General features: G+C 43.2%; 1 protein-coding gene across 1 annotated transcript in view; it reads left to right on the forward strand.

Annotated features, from left to right (window-relative positions):
• The window catches only part of notch1b (notch receptor 1b), a 43,275-nt gene that overhangs the window by 11,854 nt on the left and 12,106 nt on the right, over positions 1-19,315 (forward strand). Inside the window, exons 3-23 of the mRNA XM_085426228.1 lie at positions 1,196-1,452; positions 1,638-1,976; positions 3,822-3,944; positions 4,034-4,267; positions 4,445-4,600; positions 4,983-5,168; positions 6,450-6,563; positions 9,322-9,435; positions 9,552-9,785; positions 10,124-10,234; positions 12,013-12,205; positions 12,325-12,470; positions 12,582-12,695; positions 13,426-13,545; positions 13,812-13,964; positions 14,079-14,307; positions 14,811-15,012; positions 15,184-15,337; positions 15,495-15,679; positions 16,325-16,457; positions 17,285-17,542. Of these exons, the coding sequence (XP_085282354.1) occupies positions 1,196-1,452; positions 1,638-1,976; positions 3,822-3,944; positions 4,034-4,267; positions 4,445-4,600; positions 4,983-5,168; positions 6,450-6,563; positions 9,322-9,435; positions 9,552-9,785; positions 10,124-10,234; positions 12,013-12,205; positions 12,325-12,470; positions 12,582-12,695; positions 13,426-13,545; positions 13,812-13,964; positions 14,079-14,307; positions 14,811-15,012; positions 15,184-15,337; positions 15,495-15,679; positions 16,325-16,457; positions 17,285-17,542 (3,755 nt within the window). The remainder of the gene's footprint in view (positions 1-1,195; positions 1,453-1,637; positions 1,977-3,821; positions 3,945-4,033; positions 4,268-4,444; positions 4,601-4,982; positions 5,169-6,449; positions 6,564-9,321; positions 9,436-9,551; positions 9,786-10,123; positions 10,235-12,012; positions 12,206-12,324; positions 12,471-12,581; positions 12,696-13,425; positions 13,546-13,811; positions 13,965-14,078; positions 14,308-14,810; positions 15,013-15,183; positions 15,338-15,494; positions 15,680-16,324; positions 16,458-17,284; positions 17,543-19,315) is intronic.

Raw genomic sequence — 19,315 nt, forward strand, 5'->3', positions numbered from 1 at the left:
TTGAATCTTTGAAATGCTGTGAACTGCTTGGATTTATGGGTCAGTTAGAGCAGCAAAAAGGACTGAGTATTAAACCTCAATCAGTTTTTGGTTAAGACAGAGTGTGTCTGTTAGATGTAAGTGGCTGGTTAAAACTAAAGAGTTTTCCATACCAAGAAATATGGCTTTACTTTACTTCCAGCCCACAAATCTGTGGATACGCAAGGAGCTGTGAAACATTCCTTCATGTAATCTTTCTGCCTGTGTGTATGCATGTGTAAAATAGTGATCACCGTCTGTCTTTGTGCGGGTATATGTATGTGTGTGTGGCCCTGTGTAAAATAGCGATCACCGTCTGTCTTTGTGCGAGTATGTGTATGTGTGTGTGGCCCTTTTGTTGAGCCGCGCGCATCCTCAGGGGACATGCTTTCAGCTCCTCTCATTGTAATTGTAAATGTGTGAATGTGCCTCTGTGATCAGCGGCTCTCTCTCTGGGAACTTGTTCGCTGGGGTCCGAGCAGCGTTTATGACTCAGAAACAACCTGTGAGAAACATCACAGGAGCTTGTCCCCCTCCCCTCGCTGCCCAGACCACTCTGTTTTATAGCTTCAAACACATTGTCCACAGGGGGTGACAGTAGAAAGACAAATGTCCCGTTTAAAGCATAGTTTCTCATTACTGGGAATGTGACGCATTCACCACTCTGTCTACAAAAAAACTAATACTGCTTCAATTCATATCACTAAAGGGAAAAAAGTGGGAGTATACTATGTGTGTATATATATATATATATATATATATATATATATATATATATATATATATACACTAGTGTACTATATGTATACTATGCATATTGAAATCTGCTAAACAGAAGTCCAATTAATAAATAAAAATCAATTAAATAAGAAACTGGCAGCTTTTAGTATATGAATTTGTCAGTTTTAGCTCTAGCACATTGGCTTGCTTTGGAAAGTAGTGTGCACATCCTCAGAAAAATGAAGAGTAAATGGTAAATAAAAATAAAGTATAATCCATAATAAAGTATAATCCAAACATCACCCTGATTAGCAGCTGAGAATCTCAGTTCTTATCATGGCTTTTATTAATACTTAAAGTATAAACCTCTTACATATTAAATTGTTTAAATATGACAAAATGATTATCTTTCTCATAAAGAAACTGACCTCTGACCTCCCTCATCTGCTGTTTCCAGGTGCCGTGATGGATTCCTAGGAAACAGGTGCCAGTTTCCTGATCCATGCACCGCTTCGCCATGTGAGAACGATGGCATGTGCCACCACACATTAAGCGAGAACAGTGTGGACTTCTTTTGCAGCTGCAGGCCAGGCTTCGTAGGCCTCCACTGCCAGATTGTCAATCCCTGCACCAGCATACTTTGTCGCAACGGAGGCACCTGTGCTTTGGACAATCTCCAGAGTTACAAGTGTCATTGTCCACCTGGATGGTTAGGTAAAATAAAACAGTGCTATGATATTGAACCAATGGTTGGTTGATGATAAATAAGATTGGAAACTAGATAACTGGATAACAAAAGTAACACTCTTTGTTTATGGGTCATTTTGAGGTTGTGAAATCCCAGAAATCTGTATCTAGCAATGTGTTTAATCTTTCACACAATATCTTTGTGCCTTCAGGTAAGCAGTGTGAACGAGCCGACCCCTGTACCTCTAATCCATGTGCCAACAGTGGACAGTGCTCCGTCATTGAATTCCAGTACATCTGCACCTGCACGCCCTTCTTCACTGGAATGACCTGCACACAGGATGTCAACGAGTGCGACATAAAGCCATCGCCCTGCAAGAACGGCGGGGTGTGCATCAACGAGGTCGGCAACTACCGATGTCAGTGCCCACCGGACTACATAGGCAAGCACTGTGAGAGCCGCTACTTCCCCTGCAACCCGTCACCCTGCCAAAATGGAGGCACCTGCATCCAGAAGGGAGAGACGAGTTACGAATGTTCCTGTGTGCCAGGTAACATTAAGCTGCATTAAAACACGTCTTAAATGATTTGATCATTTGCTGTACAATTGCTCTAAAGTGGGCCTCCTGTGCTTTTCTTCAGTCATGTAAATAAAGTGACTATGTTGAATACTGAGGTCAGCAAATTTTTTATTCTAGGCTTTTAATATTCAGGAGTTTCTTTTTAAAAAGGAATAAAATAAAGGTGTACTGTTTAAGAAGCTGTGGTAAGGTGGGATTGATCAGATCCATTAACGTTTGTGAAGTTAAAGCCACCATGACACCCCATTGAATCAAGGTTAGGTGATTCCTAAATATCAGCACTGCGAGTGGCTGATTAAGTGGTGATGTCATTTTAGGCTGGGCTGCTCCTGTGTGTGCTGTGCCCTGTGTGAGTGTGTGAGTGTATTTGTACTTTGTTGTGCACAGTGTGCGAACAAAGCAGAGCAGGAAAGCATCCGGGCTTATCGTAAGGAAATGGTCAAAGGACAACATCCTTTTCACATGATGGAGTGAAGCAGTTCTTGCTGGGACTCCGGCCCTGCCCTCCACCCTGTCACCTCCACACACACTGACTTCACCTTGTTTTTTTCTGTTTCCTTCCAATTCAGAAATTCACGCAAAGAATTTGTGTGGCAACTTTCCATCCCGTCTTACTGGCAGCCTCGTCTGTTCTTTGAAAAGCCTAAAGAGAAAATAATGTGTTGGTCTCTCAGTTTTTTTTTAAAGTTATTACATACATTAAAGTAATTAAAAGAAAACATCCATGTAAGTCAGGGTTGGGATCTTCTAGGGTAAAGTGACTAAATGAATTGATCATGTGTGATTGGCTGAGTCGATCGCCAGTTGGTATTTTGCAAATATTGTAAATATTTAGCCTGCAAAGCACAATTCAAAGCACACACTACTAGGAACTTGCAGAGGGAATTGTGTTACACTTGTATTAATTTCAGTTTTTTTCACATACAGAAGCATGGTAATGGCTTCAGTCACACAGGCCTAGAGATCAGTTGCAGTCACAAACCCGCATGTCATGTTGGAAGGAAGACGCCAATTTGTCTGCAAGCACTCGCAAACTACTCATCAAGTGGTAGTTAAAGTGTGAAAAGTGTGATGCAGAGACCTTTTGATGTGTTTGTTGCTGCTTGAGGACACGACTTTTACTTTGAAGGCAAACTTTCTCCTCTTACAGTTTGCACCACACTATTAAAAATGTCACTACAGCTCAGAGACTAAATGGTGAATACTTGTGACCAAATAATTGCAACCATGGCAATCTGTTAGCAACCAAACCAGTCGCAAGGTTTTTTTTGTGTAGCAACCTCCGGTTGGATCCTCCAGCAACCACTCCCTAGTATCTAGGCCGGTTTGACTGAGCCCTGAATGACAATAACAAATTTCCGACAATAAAATTCAGTTGAAATTTGAGCAACATTGCAATGGAAGCTGCAGACATCTGCTTTTTTTATATATTAGCAGTGGTTTAGCTTGGTTTCAGAAGCTGACTGTAAGTCGTTACGTGTTGTACTGGTTTTGCTTTGCATTTTATTTTACCCAGGATGCCAGCTGTACAGTGCAGTGGCTGCTTGTTGTGTAACCGTATAGGAGAGTGGCAGGCTTACCACAGACCTCAAAATGGTAAAGCCTCGCTTTTCTTGGGAAGGAAAAGACAGTTGACCACATTTAACTGCAAGTTTCATTCCCTTTGTTGTAAATGGGACATTGTTGTTTTCAAACCAGGAGAAATGAGAAACTAAATATTTAAAGTCTCGTTAAAGACGGCACAGTTTATGCAACGTAAACCCACACTGAAGCAAATTAATGGAGAGACGTTTTTTCTTTTTTTGTTAATGTCAGGTTTTACGGGGAAAAACTGCAGCCAAAACATTGATGACTGTCCAAATCATGAATGCCAGAATGGAGGGACCTGTGTTGATGGAGTCAACACCTACAACTGCCAGTGTAAACCAGAATTTACAGGTCTGTATGTTGTTGCTTCACTGTATGAGTCCGTGAAGAAGCCTGTCTGGGGACATACACCCACTTATCCTGGTGCTTCCACTTCACAGGCCAGCTCTGTAGAGAGGACGTCGATGAGTGCCAGCTGATGCCCAACGCATGCCAAAATGGCGGCACATGCCACAACACCTATGGCAGTTACCAGTGCGTGTGCGTGAACGGCTGGACCGGGGACGACTGCAGCGAGAACATCGATGACTGCGCCAGTGCGGCCTGCCATCAAGGGTCCACCTGCCATGACCGGGTAGCTTCGTTCTATTGTGAATGCCCCCCCGGCCGCACAGGTTTGTGGAATTTCGATCTTAGTGCATGGCAGCAGAACTTCTGCTTCTTAAGTTAAATACAACTGTTGTGCGAACTTAATCTGACACAAACTGTGTGAGCTAACCCAGTAAAACTGAAATTGATTGAAATCACTGGATATATAATGAAGTCCTTCTTATTTTTGTCCTCTGCACCAGGTCTGCTCTGCCAGCTGGATGATGCCTGCATGAGCAACCCATGCCAAAAGGGCTCCAACTGTGACACCAACCCCGTCACGGGAAATCATTTTTGTACCTGCCCCTCGGGATATGTTGGAGCTTCCTGTGATCAGGACATTGATGAATGCTCACTGGGTAAAACTCATCTTTTGCACACTGTCAGACATATTTCAACATCAGTATTCAGAGTTTAGCTTTACCACTGTCACGAAAACTTCAATTACCACACATTGGTTCGTAATTCCTTTATACAAGCTAAAATACAAGGTCATTCTTTTGCCCTATTATGGGTACTTTGGTACCCATAATTGTACCCCTAATTGCAGTAAATAACCCCCTCTGGGGTATTATTGCTGTAATCCCGCAGTTGAGGCTTTTGGTTTGGCTTTGTCAAACAACACTGAGCCACTCAACGTCCTATAATGTCTTTTATAGTGAAATTGCTGCTTTTCACATCCTTATGGACACACCAACCTGCTAAAGGAAGTGAAATTAAAGCCTGGATCTTTTTAAACAGGTTCCAATCCGTGTGAGCATGCGGGGAAGTGTATCAATACCAGGGGCTCATTCCAGTGTAAGTGTCAGCGGGGCTTTGTGGGACCACGGTGTGAGCTGGACATCAACGAGTGCATGTCGAACCCATGTTTGAACGAGGCTACATGCCTGGACCAAATAGGAAAATTCCAGTGTATTTGCATGCCAGGTAAGATGTCTGGTTATATGGAGAAGCTACTTTTTCAGTCACATTCCCACAGGGTGCACTCTGGAACGCTCTGCTGTGCACATTTGTAAAGTCCTTTGAGGGAAATGTGTCCCATATGAATACATTTAACTTGAATTTTGTTTGTTTTGGTTAATTTCACCAAATGCAGCAAATCATATGCACTAAACAAGTCTCCTATAATCAAAAATAGGTTTTGCTTTGAACTTTAAGTAGTTCAGCTCTCACAGACCGAGCCACACTTTGAATTCAAGTGTTTTCAGTCCCATTGCTGCAAGCCCCCCACCTAGCCAGGCAGTCTGTCTTTGCAAAAGTGTGTGGAAAAAATGGATCTTTTTAAAGAACTCACTGAATGTGTGAAAGAAACTGTACTGTAATAGGATGAAGTCTTTGAAACAAGTAAATTTATGATATTTCTTCTGTAAGTGGTATTTATGCAGAATGGAAGCACAAAGTGTCAGACCATGTAAAGTTACAGAAGGCTAAAGTTACACAGTCATCATCAACTACAAAAAACTGCAGCAGGAGCTTTGTGGCTGAGCAGCTCATGTAGGTGTGATGTTGAGGTTGCCCTGTGTGTGTGTATTTTTACTTTTGCATGTCACGTAATTTGCTGTGTTCATGGGAGTTAAGAATAATAGTAGAATAACTAATTGGACAAGTAAAGTCAACAAATAAAACCCATGTGAATGACTTAGGATTCCTTTCAGAATGGGTTTGTTTTGAAGTTTAGAAATTGTTAGCTGATTAATTAATGAAATTTCTTTTTACATATTCTGAAATGTGAAGATTTGCAGTTTTGACTCTTTAGACTGAGTTATATTTAATTTTGGGGCTGATGGTCAGACTTTCAGCTCGACGACATCATCGTGGATTCTGATTGAATTTGTGTGATTTTCAAGATTTTATTAAAATGCAGCAAACAAGAAAATAGAGCTGAATTAGTTAATCTGTTAACTAAGTGTGATCAACAGCAAACTTAATATTAAAGTCACATTCAGAGGAAAAGTTACAAATATATTTTACTAAAGTATTTTCAGTTCATTGCAGTTTTACATGACATCACCTTTAGCTTAACATAAATTGGGGTCAGTTTTATAAACTAACAACTTAATAAAATAAAACAATATTTAGTTATATTCCTCAGTACTTTGTATCATTTAAACCCAGTATGTAGCGGTATATTTCTGCAGTGTGAAAGTGCTTCTAACTGTGTGTCTCCGATCAAATCTCCCTCACGGTCCTCCCTTGCTAATTGGCCAGGCTACGAGGGGGAGTTCTGCCAAATCGATACGAACGAGTGCGCCAGCAGCCCCTGCCTGAACAACGGCGAGTGTATCGACAAGACCAACGCCTTCCACTGCCAGTGCCCCACAGGTGAGGCTGCCGTACCGCTGTGGAGGGGGGAGGAGGGAGAGGGCGTGGGGCCAGGGGGCACAGAGGCTGATCTTGCTCTGTCTCGCTCTCTTCTCCTCTCAAACACAAACACACACACACACACACAAACACTGATCTGGACGGGCACTAATCCCAGCCCTGAGGCGAGCTTATGCTGGCCCGGGTAGCCCCGCACATACGCAGCAGTTGAGGAGAAGCGGTAAAAGAAAATCTATAAGGAAAGGCTTGAGGAAGTTTGAAGTTTTTGAACAAGTTTGTTATCCTTTTTATCAAGTCTGATGATCGAGCAGAAACTAAGCAAGGCTTGTGATTGCAACTGAGAACAAGAGAGAGCTAATAAGAGAAGGCAGAGCTGCTGCCACAGTCTGTAAAGTGACATTTTCTGTGTTGTGGTTGTAAATGAGGTAGTTCTTCAGCCTATTTTGAGGTATGTGGGTGTTTTCAAAACTCATACAGGAGCTTCACTGTTTGTACATGAGGTATTGATGTTTTGTTCAGGAGCAAAGGAATGCAACTTCTGAATATTGGATAGAAAAAAAGATAGAAGAGAAAGGAAGGATCTATAGACTCCCCAAATGTGTTTTTGTTTTGCATTCTTTCACTGGGATCATTGAGGTGGAAGTGATTTTTTTTTTCTTCTTCTTTTTTGGAAAAGGAAAATAGCAGAGCTCAGAGTTGGGTGGATCAAAGGCAGTCTGGGTGGAGGAGAAAGATTCCTCCTGTTGAGAGAAAAAGAAAGGAAGAAGGAAAAGCAGAAAGAAAAAAAAGACATCCACAACAAGAAAGCTTTGGAATTAATAGAGAGAGGGGGCTACAAGAGTGAACACAAGAGCTTAGCGCCTAAGAAAACTCGTTGTGTGTGACAGTGAGCGAGGGCTGTGTGAGGAAGCAGCACAAAGTGGTGGTGGTGGAAGTGTTTTTTGGGAGGGTGTGTGGAGAAGTGGGTAGTGTTGAGATGCACGGACCGTTATGCCAAAGCAGGAAGGGTAGAAGGGGGGGAGGGGTTTTAACCGCTCTAGTTGAGATGTAAATTTGTCCCTGTTGCGAGTCAGGCCCAAGGCGAGGGTCCCCCTTTTCATTTCTGTACATGGAATAGCCATGGAAACCCTGCTGAGAGCCATTGAAATGTCTGATTCCAGCAGTCTGGGGATAAATCCCGCTTTGGCTGCTGAGGTGTGCGATGTGCACGGCCCTGTGCGTGGTTGCATCTCCGCTTTATCCTTTGTGTGTGTGCATACTTATGCATCTGGGAAAGAAAATCTTTTCATTAATGTCAGGAGTGCTGTTGGAGAACAGAACAGTCACATTCCTGTTAAGAAACATGCAGTTTGTACCAAGGACTGTTGTTGCTGCTGTAAACTCACAGTCCCTATCAGACTGCAAACTGTCTTGATTTATAGCACTTTTCAACACTAAAAGCACAAGTAATGCCAAAAATAACAACAACATCTCACATAAAACACCCTTTTGTACCGTTCAAATCTTTACATACATACAGCAGAAAATATCCACTTGGTATTGTGCTGTTTTTTAATAAGCTTGGAAATTTTGAAATAATAGCTTTAAGAGTTAATTCACACTTTTCTTTTTTCACAGATCTGTGTCAAGCTTTGAAAAAAGTAAAAAATAATATTTTGCTTGCCATGCTATAAAAAATCCCATTGACTACTTGGAAATTTTAGCCTAAATTATTCTTTAAATGTATGTTTTAAAGGCCACTTAAGTAGACTCTCAGCCTTAATTCATATAAGTTATATCATATAAGTAGCACAAAATAAAAGCTGGAGTGTCTAGTTTTCTAATTTTTAAAGTAGCATCAGCTTTAATCTGCTATCGACATAGTTTTGGACTGCATTGTTCTGAAAACTTTGTTAGCAGTGTCTACATTTTAGTCATCACTTCATCCGTCTGATTGCAGCCAGTTTGGGGAAGTATAAATGCTTCTAGCAGAGTCCAGTGGGAGAAATCAGCTTGCAGCTCTCCACACAAATACTTCCTCACTGGATTATCTACAACTGGTCTTTCTTTAGCTTTAAGCACCTGTATGTTCCTGTGATGTTGTGGTGATGGGGTGGGAGGGAAGTAGAACTTTTTATCTCTTCATCAGAGAACACCCTATTAGTCTTTGAGCTGTGACAAACAGGAGACGAGGAGGAAATATCTGAGAATAAGTCCAGGAAAAACAAGAAAGCCTACTGGTTGATTTTGAATGAACAACACTTTGAATACCGGAGGTTCAAAGGTCAAGCTAGCTCTTTTTGGAGGCGGGCAGGGAGTAGAGGGGGTAGTGGGGAAGGGGTGAAAGTAAGACAGGAGAATATGCATTGTGATGGAAAGGTTTTGGGGGACAAAGAAGGCAACAGGCTCAGTTTGGTGCTGCTTTGAGCAGACAGGAGGGCCTTTGTCTTTCACCCCTTGGTCAGGAGGCCTCCTAACTTTCATTCTTTCCTCATTTCTCTCCCTCTCTCCCTCCCTCCCCTATTTTAAATGAACCGATTCCCCCACTAGCTCCTCTCCCTTTGCCTCTGCTCTGAAAAGAAGTGAAAGGAGAAAATGGGGAGCTCGTAGTGCTTCACAGTTGTTAATTAACATGCAGATTTCTGATTCGCTAAGAGCTCTTATAACATAGGCTCAGGATTATGAGTGTGGCTGGTTTAAAATGAGATGTCTGTACACACACACGCACTCATTCACACACACACATGCGCACAATAACAGCTTTTTGTTGTTTTTCCAGGCTTCAGTGGGAACCTCTGCCAGATAGACATTGATGAGTGTGCCAGCACGCCGTGCAAAAATGGCGCCAAATGCACAGATGGACCCAACAAATATACCTGCGAGTGCACTGAAGGTATTCACGCTTAACATAAATTATAATAATTGTAAAAGGAGCCAAGACCTTTAAAATATAACAACATTTCACAAATTAATGTGTCAGTTAAAACAGACATCAACTCTTTTTCCTAGGTTACACTGGGAAGCACTGTGAGACAGACATAAACGAATGTTACTCCGACCCTTGCCACTATGGCTCCTGCATTGATGGCCTGGCCTCGTTCAGCTGCCAGTGCAAGCCCGGGTTCACCGGTCGGCTTTGTGAGACCAACATCAATGAGTGTCTGAGCCAGCCGTGCAGGTACGGAGGCACCTGCCAGGACAGGGAGAACAGCTATATCTGCGTCTGTCCCAAGGGAACAACAGGTAAGGATCACACACAGGAGATACAAGCGTAACATTTTACCCCTCAGCCATAAAAAGGCTGATGAGATATTGTTGTCACTCCACTGGCAGCATGGACACTCAAGTTTGTGAATGCAATAACGTGAAAACAAGGCAACGTAGGATTGATAGCACAGCTGCATCTACTAAAAATCTTGGATGAGTTTGAATCTCAGTGACCTGAATCTTAAGGTCAAGTTTTCTAAAAATCTTGTGAATGCAAAAACTCAAGAAGGAAGTCACCTAGGATTTTCACATTTATACCATAAATGTTGGGCACCAGTATTTTTTTTTTAATCTAAAAAACAACTTTCTTCCAGGAATCAACTGTGAAACCAACATCGATGACTGCAAGAGCAATCCCTGTGATTACGGGACCTGCAATGACAAGATCAATGGCTACGAGTGCGCCTGTGAACCTGGCTACACTGGTAAACTGGAGTTCATAGTTCTATTGATTTCAATATAGGAAACAGGAAACAGGAAGTTGTGATTCAGATCATGGTTGCAAGAAGGAACACAGTAGTTTTGAAATAACTCTAATGAATCTTAGAGTTTGATTGTTGACTGCATGTTAAAACATCAGATTTAAAGAAAGAAAACAAATACTGCAAATCAAGCAGTATGAGCCTTAGACATTAGCTTCAGTACTCTGATGTTAACATGTAGGCTCTTGTTTGTATTTTCATACAATTGTAGTCACTGCAGTAAATACGATCCAAGGTAGATATGATACAAGATGCCTTTGTATCATAGCATCTGTCACAGATATGGATAACATCCAGAAGAAATGTGCATTTATTGACAGTCAGTTTCTGAGATATCTCTGTAAATGGCAAAAATCAGAAACATCTCAACTCCCCATAGATATTAAGCACTAGCTGTCCTAATACCATCGGGGACCCACTATGGATTGATTGCAGAAAACCCTCCTGGGGACCCTGCATGAGTAAAACTGCTCTGGGCTCTATATGGGCTAGCCTACTCGTTTTTACTTTGACTGTTTTAATAACTCTAAAAGAGACTTTGAGGCTGATTATGTTACACTAGGAAATTTGCTGTGTAACAAGTGCAAAGGTGATAACCCAAAATCCTCCCAGGAGAATGGGAGGGAGATGGTGATACTGAGGGAAATTGTGATAGTATAAGTTTTCTATTTTTCCCTGATCTGGCAGGAAAACCTAGAAAACAGATTTAACCTAAACTAACAGGTTTCAGCCTAAATTCTGAATGAGGTTAGATTTTCCAGATAATGGCTTGCTAGATTAGTGGAAATGAATAATCACATTTTCACAACATCTTTCAAAATATGCAGTTTCCTGAAAATTCTTTGATTTTACCACATTTTTCTGATATATTACACATTTTGTGTTTGAAGGAACATAAAAACTCTTGGATCATTCCAGATAGAGGATTTTTTTTAGTTTTCCAAAAAAATTAATTTCAAATAGATTAAATCTAGTGAAGATTGATGTTAGGATATTTGTTGTTCAAATAGATAAAGTGGAATTGCATGATCTTTGGTTTACTGCCACAAACTAATGCACTGGAAAAGCCCATCTTTTCCAAATATATAGCCAGGTTAAACATAACATCTGTCTGAAGTAAAAAGTGGGCAAACGAGTGCTTAAGGTGCAGCATCAGAGGATTCAAAGGTCCTGATGGGGAGGGTGACAGATGGCGAGCGAGTGCGCACGCTCCTCTGAGGCTCGACCGGTGTCACTTTCCAGCTCCACCCTGTCCCCAACCTGCTGCTGTTCGGACAAGCAAGCTGCCCTCCCGCACAAAGAGAGGACACACACACACTCTGGCACACAGGGCCAGTGGGGATTTGAGCAGGAGAAAAGATTCCCTGAAAGATTCCTGAAAGTTGAGCTTTTAAAAGCTTGGAAGCCGGTCCCTGCTTTAAAGCTAAATGGGCTGCCTTTATGCTACGCATGACACGGGCCTGAATGGCATCAACGCTTCAAGTCGCCGACAAAGGCCGCCTTTAAAGCCGTATGTTTCTGGAAATTGATACATTCGCTGTGTTGATATATAGACTTGATTGTGTGGAGGCTTTGTGTGCAGCTGTTCAGCGTTTTCATGTAATACATCAAAACTGTTGGAGTGTAAAAATGATTGCAGTGATTTCAGCACCCATCCTTTCACTGTTTATAAACTCATGGAGACTCATGATGTCAGGAAGTAAAGCGAAATATCTGTTTAGGTGCCATGTGCAACATAAACATCAACGAGTGCGCGAGCAACCCCTGTCACAACGGCGGCACCTGTATCGACGGCATCAACAGCTTCACCTGCCAGTGTCCAGATGGTTACCATGACACCACCTGTTTCTCCCAAGTCAATGAGTGCCTCAGCAATCCCTGCATCCATGGTCACTGCGAGGACAAGATAAATGGGTGAGGCGGTCTATAAACATTTTTCAGGGGCAGGGCAGTGACAATAAACAAGTTTCCCCAGATTTCCAACAAGAAATTTTTTCCTTTATCGATGATGTTTGTCTTTTACTCCTCGTCAGCTATAAATGCCTGTGTGACTCTGGCTGGAGCGGCAAAAACTGCGACATCAACAACAATGAGTGTGAATCCAACCCGTGTATGAACGGAGGCACCTGCAAGGACATGACCAGCGGATACGTCTGCACCTGTCGCATGGGCTTCACTGGTCAGTATTTGTTAGCATGTGTCGATGAGCTTCGTTTAGTGTCATTCGAACCGTACAGTTTCACTGCTAACCACCACTTGAACTGAAATGTGTTTAATTTATTGCATGCAGGACCAAATTGCCAGAACAACATCAACGAATGTGCCTCCAATCCCTGCCTTAACCAGGGGACCTGCATTGACGACGTTGCAGGGTACAAGTGCAACTGTATCCTGCCTTACACGGGTATGAAAATATTATTGAAAATATTTGATACACCCATGTGTTGGCCTGGCGTTCTGGCATTTCCTTGCTGTGGGAGACAGTTTCCACCGGCTGTTGGGCAAAGAGGAAAATGTGTGGCGGATGAAATAGCTCTTGAGTAAAGTTCAGCAGCAAGACTTCCTCAGGGCTCAAAGACACCAAACCTCTGACTCACTGTGCTCCTCTGTGATCCACAAGCATCCGTGATGGGAGCTGGGAAACATTTTAATGTCATTTTAATGTCATCTGGCTTAGTATTTAATCAAACACATAACCATGGGAAGTTTAAGGGCAAATTGTTCTTATATTTGTCTTGTATATTTTTTTGGAAAAATCCACAGCGCTTTGAATACTAAAAGACTCTTGCTTGGCTTGGGGTGGGAACGGGTTGCTTGACACATTTCCTGTTTGCCTGCTTCCTGTCTCACAGAACAGCAAATGGCTTCACAATGGCCGGAAACTGGAGCCGACTTCCTGTATTAGCAGTATGTTATGGAAACAGATAGGGAAATATCTCCACAGGCCTCAAATACTGACAGAACCTGGCTAAAATCTTCTGATAGCATTGATTGAAAGATGATTCTGTGTCCATTTGGATTGGGTTATCTCCAAGTTCATGACTCCTGCGTGGTATCACATAGTGACAGATAAATGTTAAACAGAGTTTAATTCAGTTAACGGTGTATTTCTTTCTTGCGTTTGCACACTACAGGAGAGAACTGTGAAACTCTGATGGCCCCCTGTAGCTCCAAACCCTGCAAGCATGGAGGACTGTGTCAGGAATCAGAGGACTATCTGAACTTCTCTTGTGTCTGTCCTGAAGGATGGCAAGGTAATTATTAATGTCTGCATATATGAGTACCTTCCAGGAATGAGTAAGAGGTCATAGAAAAGGTCAAAAAGGACTCAGAGAGCAGCCTTTTTAGAGAACAGAAGTACACATGTAAATGTTAAATGTTAATTTAATACAAACATTTCTAATAAGAGATCCTTGGATTGTAATCAAGATGATTATGTTCTTAATTTCATACTTACTGTGCCAGCATTTGAAGAAGTATATAATATTTGCTTTCTGTTTCCTCTCCTAATCCCTTCTAGGTCAAACCTGCGAGGTGGACATCAAAGAGTGTGTGAAGAATCCCTGTCGCAATGGAGCAACCTGCCAGAACACTTTGGGCAGTTACCACTGCAGCTGCAAACCGGGCTTTACCGGACGCAACTGCGAAAACAACATTGACGACTGCAAGCCCAGTAAGTTCATCAGTCCTTCTCCCTTTATGTGTTTCCTCTTCGTGTCCATTGATGAAAGTGCACACAAGCAGCACAATAAGAACATAAAGTTGAGTCTAATGCTTCCACCTGCAGACCCCTGTAGCAACGGAGGGCTCTGTAATGACGAGGTGAACGGCTTCCTGTGCACCTGCCCGGCCGGCTTTCGCGGAACAAGGTGCGAGGAGGACATCAACGAGTGTGAGAGCAACCCCTGTAAGAACGGAGCCAACTGCACTGACTGTGTCAACAGCTACACCTGCACCTGCCCGCTCGGCTTCAGTGGCATTCATTGTGAAAATAACACTCCTGACTGCACTGAGAGGTACAGAGCTCACAGAAGGTTTTGTTTGCTTGATTTAAACCCCACAGACATTGCCACTGTGTCATTGTGAGTAATCTCTTCAAGATCAGCAGGTTCACTTTCTGCGCTTTGGAGTTGTAATCTTTGTTTTCTTGTCCACTACTGCCCCCTCTGGTGAAATATTGATATACAACAGTAGGTTTCAACATAGTAGTTTGCTTTTACATTAAATTTATGTGTAGCTCTAATGTTTTTTTGCAAAAATGGCCGAAGCATTAGTTCTGCTCTATTCAGTCAGTTTTAAAATGTGTGAAAAAAATGTGTGGGGAAAAGTGTGAAATTGAAGTAGAGCAATGCAGCAACAAAAATGTTTGTTCTGGGTGAACTTTCTGTGAATCAGATATAAATTTGCCTGCAGCTCATATAATGAGAGCTGTATTGATTTACTCTCATTTCCCTAAAAAGCTGTAGAATATTTTAACCCTAATTTGATGCGCTGACGTCTGTTATTTTTTTCCCTACAGCTCCTGCTTCAACGGTGGCACCTGTGTGGATGGCATCAATGCCTTCACATGTTTATGCCCACCAGGCTTCACCGGGAGCTACTGTCAACATGATATCAATGAGTGTGACTCCAAACCCTGCCTGAATGGCGGTACCTGCCAGGACAGCTATGGGACTTACAAATGCACCTGCCCACACGGTTACACAGGACTAAACTGTCAGGTAGGAGGAGCTAGTAGAACAAAGTTATTCTGATTGTCTTCAAGGCTCCCTGCGTTTTAACCGTAAAATGAGCAAATTACATCTGTCTGGCATATTGAATTGATAAATAACATATGCATACTGCATTAACACCGCACAGTCAACATCTGTTACTTTTATTATGCTTTTCAGAACCTGGTTCGTTGGTGTGACTCGTCTCCTTGTAAAAACGGGGGAACTTGCTGGCAGACAGACACCACATACAGCTGTGGGTGTGAGACTGGATGGACGGGCCTTTATTGTGACGTCCCAAGTGTTTCCTGTGAGGTGGCAGCCAAACAGAGAGGTGAGAGGTTTCAAAAGCCTTGTTATGCCAGGTGTTTTTTTTAACAATGTTTAGCCTGTTAAACTTAGAATATCACGTCATATATTATTTGCCGATTACTGACAAAATATAAAGAATTTTATTACAACACTTCCATCATCTTTTGCTATCCATTTAGGAGTCGATGTTGCGCATCTTTGTCATAACTCGGGTCAGTGTCTGGACGCAGGAAATGTTCACTACTGCCACTGTCAGGTGGGATACACCGGGAGCTACTGTGAGGAGCAGGTAGATGAATGCACACCGAACCCGTGCCAAAACGGCGCCACCTGCACCGACTTTCTGGGCGGATACACCTGCAAGGTAAAAACTGCGAAGAGAACGTTTTTATCCCTTTGCTATCTATGTTCAGATTTGTTTTTATGTGTCTATTTTTTTACATAAATTTGGTGCACCATGGCACATATGTACTGCATTTTTTTCAAGTTTAGTATGTTATTTATATTTTATGGCAACTTTTGGTTGTTCTAACAAACATTACTTGGAGACATTTATAGTTAAACACATTTCTTGTGGTGACTGTATAACTCTAGATGTGTGCTTCTTTGCAGAAATATTTTTACTCTTAAAGCTACAACTCATTAATATATCTTCTATATTATATGATATTAACCTGCTTTTTAACTAACTGTCGGAGGCATTCAACTAAGAAGTGGTAATTGTAGCTGTTCATTGAATTTAAGTTTAAGGCAGACATCCTTTCTGCTGCAGTCCTAATGAAGAGGTTTGCTTATAAATAGAAAACAAACAGCTTGGTTATGTTAATCTTCTCCGGAGTAAAGGATCTTCTGGCCTTGGCAGGATGGAGGCCAGAAAACAGCCAGGTAATCAAAAAACATCTTTGTTTCATGTCAGACATCGATTAACTTTCCCCTCTCTTCTCTCGCTGTCCCGCTCTTCCTTCTTCTTTCTATTCCTCTTTCGTCTTTTATTCCCTCTCTTCCTCAGTGCATGCCAGGATACTTGGGGACCAACTGCTCTGTGGAGATCAATGAATGTTTCTCCCAGCCGTGCCAGAACGGGGGCACCTGCATTGACCTGATCAATACCTACAAATGCTCCTGTCCCCGGGGAACCCAAGGTCAGCAGACCCCACGCACACTCCTCCACACCTCTCTGCCTCTCCATTCTCTCCTACTTGTCTCCACGCTTCATTAATTAGGGCTTAACAGCACCCCGGGCATAAAAGCTCCACCTCCCGTCTTGGCTCCATCTCTTCCTCTACTTGTCAAGTACTCTATTGATTTTTCTCTCAGACATGAAGGGAGCGTGTGTGTTTTAGGTCAGTCTAAAGTGGCAATAGAGTTGGTTTTCCTAAAACAGCCAACATGTTGTTGGAAATTTGAAGATTAAAAAAGTTTTTTTTTTAAAACAAATTCAGGTCAGTATTTAAAAATGGTTCTAAACGTCTTGACTTTAATCATTTTTGGTCAGTTTCAAGGTCTGGTTTAACCTAAAGCCATTTACACTGGAAAAGCAGAGCACTTTGACTCTCTGTTTATTTGTGGACTTTTTAAATCTGTTTTTGGATCTCTGAAATCTTTTCTTACTCGAAACATTAAAATGTTACTATATAAAACTCTTCATACAACATGCCCTGATGTATCTCTTCAAACTTAACTACTGTTTTTTTTTATGTCTTTGTAGACATGTCTATCTTTTTGTTTTTCAAAGTCCAGACCTAATTTCATACCCTTTATCCAAAATTTCCTCTATAAAGGGACACTAATATCTGCAATTTACTGGAAAATGACAGAATAGAAAGCAAATGACCTGCTGACAGTTTGTTAAAGTCATAACCGCTTTTGGTGATTCTCAAAATGATATATTGTTCATGTTCTTTATTTAAATGAATGCACATTACTTAACATTGTTGATTCCCCCTTACTCTTCCATTGCAATCTTCAGGTGTTCACTGTGAGATCAATGTGGACGACTGCACTCCCTTCACTGACCCAGTCACCAAAGAGCCAAAGTGCTTCAACAAAGGCAAGTGTGTGGATGGAGTCGGAGGCTACCACTGCATCTGCCCTCCGGGATATGTTGGGGAGCGCTGTGAGGGAGACGTGAACGAGTGTCTGTCAAACCCCTGTGACCCGCGTGGAACGCACAGCTGCATCCAGCTCACCAACAACTACCGCTGCGAGTGTCGCACCGGATACACGGGTAAACAGCTTAGAGAGTATATTAAAGAGTTTGAGGGGGGATATGTTAGCCTGCCTTTTTGGCTGGTATTTTCTTTGCACTCACTGTTTAAACTGCCCTCATCATTCAGTTTGCATGTTTGTACTACACACAGCATATAAAAGATGGACATAACCAAAGTGAGATCAGCCGTTTAAAGTTTATGGAAGCTTTGAGTTTCTGCTTTTCACCATTGCAAATTTATCTTTTTTAAAGCAAACTTTTGGACAAGAGAGTAGCAATGATCAGATTATGCTGCCTTGGTTAACAAGATGAGCTATTATTAATTGAGTTGCTAATTTTGATTAGCTTAAACCATCCATCCATCCATCAATCTTCATCCGCTTTGTCCGGGGCCAGGTCGCGGGGGCAGCAGCCTAAGCAAAGAGGCCCAGACCTCTCTCTCCCCAGCCACCTCCTCCAGCTTGTCCAGGGGAATACCAAGGCGTTCCCAGGCCAGCCGAGAGATATATCTCTCCAGCGTGTCCTGGGTCTGCCCCGGGGCCTCCTCCCGGTGGGACATGCCTGGAACACCTCACCCAGGAGGCGCCCAGGGGGCATCCTTGTCAGATGCCCGAACCACCTCAGCTGGCTCCTTTCAATGTGGAGCAGCAGCAGCTCTACTCTGAGCCCCTCCCGGATAGCCGAACTTCTCACCCTATCTCTAAGGGAGAGGCCAGCCACCCTTCGGAGGAAGCTCATTTCTGCCGCTTGTATCCGCGATCTCGTTCTTTCGGTCACTACCCACAGCTCGTGGCCATAGGTGAGGGTAGGGACGTAGATCGACCGGTAAATTGAGAGCTTCGCTTTTACACTCAGCTCCCTCTTCACCACGACGGACCGGTGCAGCGTCCGCATTACTGCAGCTGCAGCCCCAATCCGTCTGTCGATCTCCGGCTCCCTTCTCCCATCACTCGCGAACAAGACCCCGAGATACTTGAACTCCTCCACTTGTGGCAGGAACTCATCCCCGACCCGGAGTGGGCACTCCACCCTTTTCCGGCTGAGAACCATGGCCTCAGATTTGGAGGTGCTGATCCTCATTCCCGCTGCTTCACACTCGGCTGCGAACCGCTCCAGTGCGAGCTGGAGGCCTTCACCCGATGAAGCCAACAGAACCACATCATCTGCAAAAATCAGAGATGAGATTCTGAGGCCACCAAAGCGAAAGCCCTCCGCCACTTGGCTGCGCCTAGAAATCCTGTCCATAAAAATTATGAACAGAACCGGAGACAAAGGGCAGCCCTGGCGAAGCCCATCACCCACCGGGAACGAGTCCAACTTATTGCCGGCAATGCGAACCAAGCTCTTGCAACGGTTGTATAGGGATCGAATGGCCCGTAGCAATGGGCCAGACACCCCATATTCCCGCAACACCTCCCACAGGACACCCCGAGGGACACGGTCGAATGCCTTCTCCAAGTCCACAAAACACATGTAGACTGGTTGGGCAAACTCCCATGCACCCTCAAGTATCCTGGAGAGGATAAAGAGCTGGTCCAGTGTTCCGCGACCAGGACGAAAACCGCATTGTTCCTCCTGTATCCGAGGTTCGACTAACGGACGAACTCTCCTTTCCAGCACCCTGGCATAGACTTTCCCAGGGAGGCTGAGGAGTGTGATCCCCCTGTAGTTGGAACACACCCTCCGGTCCCCTTTCTTAAAGATGGGGACCACCACCCCGGTCTGCCAGTCCACAGGTACTGCCCCTGATCTCCACGCAACATTGCAGAGGCGTGTCAACCAGGACAGCCC

This window comes from Rhamphochromis longiceps, linkage group LG12 (assembly GCF_057381845.1).
Source record: "Rhamphochromis longiceps isolate RC_006_pf linkage group LG12, R_longiceps_female_GT1.1, whole genome shotgun sequence".
Taxonomy (NCBI): domain Eukaryota; kingdom Metazoa; phylum Chordata; class Actinopteri; order Cichliformes; family Cichlidae; genus Rhamphochromis; species Rhamphochromis longiceps.